Source organism: Elephantulus edwardii, unplaced genomic scaffold (genome assembly GCF_000299155.1).
Source record: "Elephantulus edwardii isolate Elephantulus edwardi_28Jun2011 unplaced genomic scaffold, EleEdw1.0 scaffold00006, whole genome shotgun sequence".
NCBI lineage: Eukaryota > Metazoa > Chordata > Mammalia > Macroscelidea > Macroscelididae > Elephantulus > Elephantulus edwardii.
Genome location: NW_006399756.1, coordinates 5,883,525 through 5,890,186, shown reverse-complemented (window position 1 = coordinate 5,890,186; position 6,662 = coordinate 5,883,525). Strand labels below are relative to the sequence as shown.

Sequence of the window (6,662 nt, the reverse complement as noted above, 5' to 3'; positions counted from 1 at the left end):
GCAGTGGGCTCCCCTGTGTCAAAGCGGAGGATGGCGCAGGAGAAGACAGGGTTCAGAGCTGTTGTTCACAGGGTCACTACAGGTTGTGCTCAACTTGGAGACAGTGAAGTCAGGACTGCCCGGTCAGTTTTCCATCTGTCCTGGTTCCAGTGTGAGATGCTCGGGGAGCTCACCTCAAGGTGGTTTGAAAAGCACATCTGCGCCGCCCCATATATAGTGCAAGCGGTGCCCCACCTGGACACACTCACCTGAGAGGAGCCAGGGGAAGGCCAGACTCCGGCAGTCCTGGGGTCCTCCCAGAGGCAGTGGGGAGTCGAGTCATCTTGCTCAAGGGGTCAGCTGGCAGAGGCTTCTGCGGGGGGTGTGGCTTCCGAGTTCCCTGTGGTAAAGCAGAAGGTTCAGAGTCACTGGCACCTGTCACCTGCAGCAAGGCTCGGACCTGGGGTCCTGGACAGGGTCGAGGGCAGTGGACTGTAGGACCTGGGGAAGTCCCTCCACACAATGGATGCACTGGCCCAGGCGGCTCATCTGCCAGAATTTCTCGGACACTACATAATCTTAACGGTTGAAGTCTGTAGTCACAGGCCCCCAGGCATGGGCCTTTAGGGGACACAGAGATTCTTTCTAAAGATGACAGACAGCCCAGGAAATCCCACTTTGTCCTGCCGTAATAGGAACCTGTAGAATAGGGACCAACTCACAATTGGCCTTTGAGCAGGTTTTTCAGAGGCAGTAAATTTCACAGACTGAAAGGCTTTTTCATACCTTTTACCTTTTCAAACTGTATGAGGAATAGATGATTCGAGAGGCTGGGTTTTATGAGGAATACGGCATCAGAACTGGAGGAAGACTCATGAACAACCTGCATTACGCAGATGAAACAACCTTGCTTGCCTCTGAAACTGAGGAGGACCTGAATCATTTGCTGAAGAAAGTAAAAAAGACTGGAGTCTTCAGTATGGATTGAGGCTCAACATCAAGAAGACAGAGTCTCACCACTGGGCCAATTGGCAGCACCATGACAGATGGAGCAAAGATTGTGATTGTTAAAATTTCACCTTGCTCGGCTCCGCAATCAACACTTTTGGGACCAGCAGTAAGGAAATCAAAAGATGAATTGCATTGGGAAAATCTGCTGTTGGGGACCTCTCCAGAGTGCTAAAGAGCAATGATGTCAGTCTAGAGACTAAGGTGTGCCTGATGCAGGCCATGGTCTTTGCAATGACTTGCTATGCATCAGAGAGCAGGACAATGACTAAGGATGATTTGAGAAGATCTTTTGAGAATTGATGCCATTGAGTTGTGCTGGCGATGAGCACTGAACATGCCATGGACCACCAAGAAAACAAACAGGTTTGCTCTAGAGACGGTGAAAGCAGGCTGCTCCCTGGAGGCAAGGACTTTGAAGCTCTGTCTCACATACTTTGGGCACGTGGCCCAGAGGAGTCAGTCCTTGGAGAAAGTCCTCATGTTTGGAAGGATGGAGGGACAGTGCAGGAGAGGAAGACACTAGATAAGACGGATTGACACAGTGACTGGGGTCATGGGGATTGGTGTGCCAGAGTCAGTGAGACTGGTTCAGAGTTCAGTCCTATTGTACACAGGGTTGCTACGAGTCACAGGTGACTCAATGGAACAGAACAAGCAAGTTGCACAGGTGGAGATGTCTGGCAGCTGTCAACAGTTAAAAGCAGTATGACTGGCTGTAGGTCAATGTTTCTTAGTGGACATACCACACAAGAACCTCCACCCCGCCACATCCCTTGGTTTTGCAGAGAGGATCATGGGAGCTAGGCTGCACAGCCGTGAGTACTGGGCACTGCTCTTGGGTCCGTGAAGCCCTCCCACGGCATGGTGCATCTTCATCCTCCTCGGACTCGACCTTCCCCACCCCCACCAACCCTCAGCTGATGTAAAAGCATTCCAGGTGAGTGTCTCAGAGCACGCACCGCCTCAGCGACTGGAGCCCGGCTGAAAGAACGCAACAGTCAGGTGTCAAGTGCAAGTGTCTTTGACTGCGTCAAGGAAGCCACGCTCAAGTTTGTAAACAGCCGTGTGGAGAGCAAGCCAAGTTGAAGCAGGGGCCCCCCTACAGACAGGGAGGAGCCCCCGGCAAGGGAAAGGCTTACAAGTCCCAGTTCTCCGCCTGGTCTCGTGGAAGGAATGTGGCAAACTTTAGGAATAAAGGCCACGTAACACCTGGTCCTTGCTGACTGCCGTTTTACATTTACCACGTGTTCGGCACCAAAATACTGTGATTATTTCAGAAGTGACCACAATTGGCCTTCCACTTACAGAAACAGCAGGCTAGGATGGTTCAAGCTACTTTTTAATAATCATTAAAGTTGGTGCTTAAAGTAGACATTATTTTTTCTTAATGCATAAGAGTTACAAGGTTGTAAAATAGTAGTAAGATATTTAAGAGGAAAGCACTTCTGAGAATGAAGCTGAAGATATTTGCCAAAATTTTGACACCTGAGTTTTTAGTTTGACACTTTTTGAAAATAAAGAATACAGGAATCAATGTTCAGGTCAAACAGACTAAGGACCCTGGTGGTGCAGTTGTAAAACACTTGGCTAAGAACTGAAAGGTCGGTGGTTCGAACCCTGCAGCTCCACAAGAAAATGACGTGGCCGCCTCCCATAGTAAAGATGGCTGCGCTGGACACCTTCCAGGCAAGTTCTGCACTGTCCTGTAGGGTCACGTGAACCTTGGACACCCTCCAGGCAAGTTCTGCTCTCTCCTGTAGGGTCGCATGGGATGGGAATGCCACTTGACAACACTCATTAACAACTTCCTCATGTTGTACCTGGCCCTTTCCCAGTATAGCTGAGCTCCCTGCAAAGGTCTATACTCTTAAGGAGGGATGTTCTGAAAGTAAATACAATCCATCCTGAAGAGATTCCTTGTTGAGCAGATGAATAGTAAGTAAATCTATAATTGCAAATTGTTCTCATCCTTGATGACTAAAGCCTCACCATCTGTGTGGACAGAAGCAAAAACTTCTTCCCATCTCAGGAGAACACCTCAGACAATTCCCGCAGGTCCTCTTCCACGAAAATGTGCAGTTCACAGCACAGAATAAGCAGGTACGTAAAGAGGAACTATGAGTGAGAAGGAGTACAAGCTTCAGAAACACTCAACGCTTCAGATTTTGTAATTATTGGACCATTTTCTTACTGTGTTTAAAGGAAAAAAATATCCAAAGAAAACACAAACCAACAAGCTGGCATATTGGAATAAGAACCAAAGAGAACTTCTAGGAACAAAAACAAAACTATAGTTGAGTGTAAGAACAAATTCTGTGACTCTAAGTGTAATTTAAGATCATCTACATAGTCTGAAAAACATAAATACTACTCTTGCATACAGAGCTATGGAAAAATACTTGAGTTTTATAAAAAAGAACCACCAAATTTATGATAAAGAGATTATCTGGATTGCGGGTTAGGGCCTTTATCTGCAGTGGTTTGCTTTTCTATTTTACCTTGGCTTTTAAATGAGAACACACACAGTGATATACAGCTGGGAGTTAGACAGGTGCACACTTAGAAACACAAACAGCAGTGGCCATTGTGGGTAGGACAGATGGGGGTAGGCGAATTTCATATTAGTCTTTACTTTTCTGTATTTTAAATGTTCAAATGTGAGGAAGAAAATGTAATCTTTGAGTCAATGAAAAGTATAGATTATTTTTTAAATACTGAAAATGTCAATTCAAAACGGCATATGGAAAGCAATGTTGAAGGAAGTCCCCAAACTTAAGCGCTTAAGTTACTAAAGTATGAGAAATGAGTCAAGTATGAATATTAAAAACAGGTAGAAATGAAATAAGAAGTCAGACAAAATAAACCCAAGGAAAAAGAGTAACTGCAAAGATGAAAGCAGGAAATAGGGAAGGCTAGTTTAGCTAAGACTCACGGTCACACCAGAAAAACCCACAGCCATCAAGTCTATTTCAGTTCATAGTGACCCTGATCCTGCAGGCCACAGCAGAGTTCATGGGGCTGGCTACTTGCTTTTTAAAAATTTGGTTCCCTTACTCAATTAGAACAAATTCCCTGAGTCTTACAGCATTTGGTATGCACATATTATAAGTTCACTGAAAAGAAAATGATCAAAATAACTATTCAGAATCACCTGTTGGCCTTTAAAAATCTGACAATGACTGGAGTGCATTCCAACTCTCTGGTCTATACACAATTATTTTCATTTTTCACAGACACATTCACAATAATTCAAACATTATAAGCTATCTTTGTCTCATCAAAGAGCTATAAATCATTATGGTCCATAAATGGCCATAGTCTACACTAACTGGTGTTGGTGGCATGGTCAGTAGAAGCGTGCTGGGCCTCTTGGGCAGTCTGAATCCTCCCACAGCTGCTCCTCCAGAGGTAAGGCCACCTCCTCCCGTGACGGCCGACTGTCTAGGAGAGGTCGGTGGAGCCCAGCCGAGAGCAGGAGTCGGCTCTATGCCCGCGAGACAGAATGACCAGGAAATATTTCATTGTATGAGGTTTATTTTTCCTTTTTTACATCTACAATTATTTTATCTTCTCATTTATTCTCCTTGAGCAAAACTCTGTTGAATATTCATACATCCATATTCTAAAGCAAACAATCCTTTTTAAACTCCCAGGTGCAGAGTTACTGGTGGAAAGCTTAAACATCTTGATGCTGCTTTAGACACACTGCCAAACTGCCTCCTAGACAGGCTCACCGGCAGTGAGTGAACACGCCCACACCACCCTCTCCTTGCTAAATCAGATCTCTCGCTTTCTGCACAGGGTTTCCAAGGCTGCAGATCTTTGTGGACGCGCACTGAACCCACCTGCTGCTCTTCAGGACAAACGTGAGGCAAAGCACAGCCCTTCCAAAGTCAGCGGCCGAATGTCCAACCACTGTCGCAGAGCCACCGAGGTAGGCCTTACCCTCACCTCTGCACTTTATAGAGGGGGAACAAAGGAAGGTTCTTAAGGCCAAGGGGTGTTAGAGGGAAGAAGGCACATAGAGTCTGCAGCCAGTTTTTGGAGTTTGCAGTTGAGAACAGACTAAAAGGACAAGCGGCAGCAGTGGTGCCGAAGATCACAGGAGTTGACTGGAAGAAAAGACATCTGGTCCCAGTTTCACTCTATACAGGAAAAGAAACAGCAGAGCAAGTACAAGTATTTACATGTAAAAAGAATATGGTGTGAAAGTAGAAGAAATAGGAAGTCATTCTATATGCTTTTAGTGGGTAGACTTTTCATAGCAAAGAATAAAAGCTATAAAAAGGGACTCCTGGAAATAAAGCGAAGTGAAGAGAAGGAGCAGCGATGTCAGTCTGGAGACGAAGCTGTACCTAATCGAACAGGTCTGTCTTGGAGCGGGTGAAACCAGGTTTCTCCTTGGAGGCTAGGATTTTGAAGTTCTGTCTCACATACTTTGGGCACGTGGTCAGGAGAGACCAGTTCTTGGAGAAGGACATCATACTTAGAAGGATGGAGGGACAGCGCAGGAGAGGAGACCCCGGAGATGGATTCACGCAGTGACTGGGGCGATTTGGGTTGGTGTCGGAATTGGTGAGACTGGCGCCGGACAGGGCAGAGCTGCTGTACACAGGGTCGCAGGCAACTTGAAGACACATCCCACCCACCACTGTCAGAGTGACAAAGGTAAGAAAAACCTCTGGACACACGCTGCTCTCAGGTGGATTCTGACTCAGACTGGATGTGCAGGAGTTGAAATGTCCCATCATGTTCCTTGCCACAGTCACCCTGGGAGCACCTCCCCAGGTTGCTGTTTTGATGAGTAGCTTTAGGCGTGCATCAGATACACCTTGTTTGTTAAAAAGCTTCAAGGGGAAATATCCAATAGCACTACTGAACGTACGATTTTCTTGTTTCTAGTCGTAGAAATGAGTAACCAGTCGCTCCTCGGATACTGTATTCACCTGGCTGATAGGCCTCTGGAATTTTGTGTTCTCCAGGTGGTCAAGATTGCGACCTAAACTGATAGGTACTTTAAAGACATTTGATAGGTTTGCCACATTCATGATTAGTGGAAGGTAGGCAAGAACGTGAAGTATAAATCTCTGGAGTTACTGAACAGGTGACAGGGGAAGGCCGCACAAGTGTGAAGAGACTGTCACTTTCCCGGACGCTCCCATGTGAAATAACTGGCTCTGTGACAAGACTCTCATTCATTCACTTCCCTTCAGCGTAGTTCCCACACGTAATCTCAGCTCCTGCCTTCTGGTATTTGAATTGGGAAATACAGGTATGTGGGAGAGCCCCAGGTGAGCAAGGGAGGCTCCTGGGAGGATGACGGGCTGGGCAGAGGGCTGAAGTGTGCAGAGAAAAGCGCACCCAAGAACCTTCCGGCACCCCTCTCGATTACTACGTTTTCACTGCCTGCAGAAAAGGCTTTCTGAACAATCCATTTTCTGCTGTTTCATCTCACTTCCTGAGGGGAACGTATTGACTAATAGATTTCCTTTCCTCATTATGTTCTGGCATCTCTGATGAAAAAAAAAATATCCTCAACCATCAGATTTGCAGACCCCAGGAGAGCTGGTGAAAATATTAGAGCAGCAGCTTCCAGCACTGTCTGGGTCCAAACTCAAGCCCCGCTGAGGCTCTTCTCCCTCGTCTGTTCAGACCTTCTGCTGAAGGACGCC

At 46.4% G+C, this 6,662-nt stretch overlaps 1 protein-coding gene across 1 annotated transcript in view; it reads right to left on the bottom strand.

Annotated features, from left to right (window-relative positions):
* Positions 1-244: 244 nt before the first annotated feature.
* Positions 245-6,662, bottom strand: part of ADAM12 (ADAM metallopeptidase domain 12) — a 267,155-nt gene continuing 260,737 nt past the window's right edge. The window contains exon 23 of the mRNA XM_006880131.1: positions 245-379. Coding sequence (XP_006880193.1) covers positions 245-379 — 135 coding nt within the window. The remainder of the gene's footprint in view (positions 380-6,662) is intronic.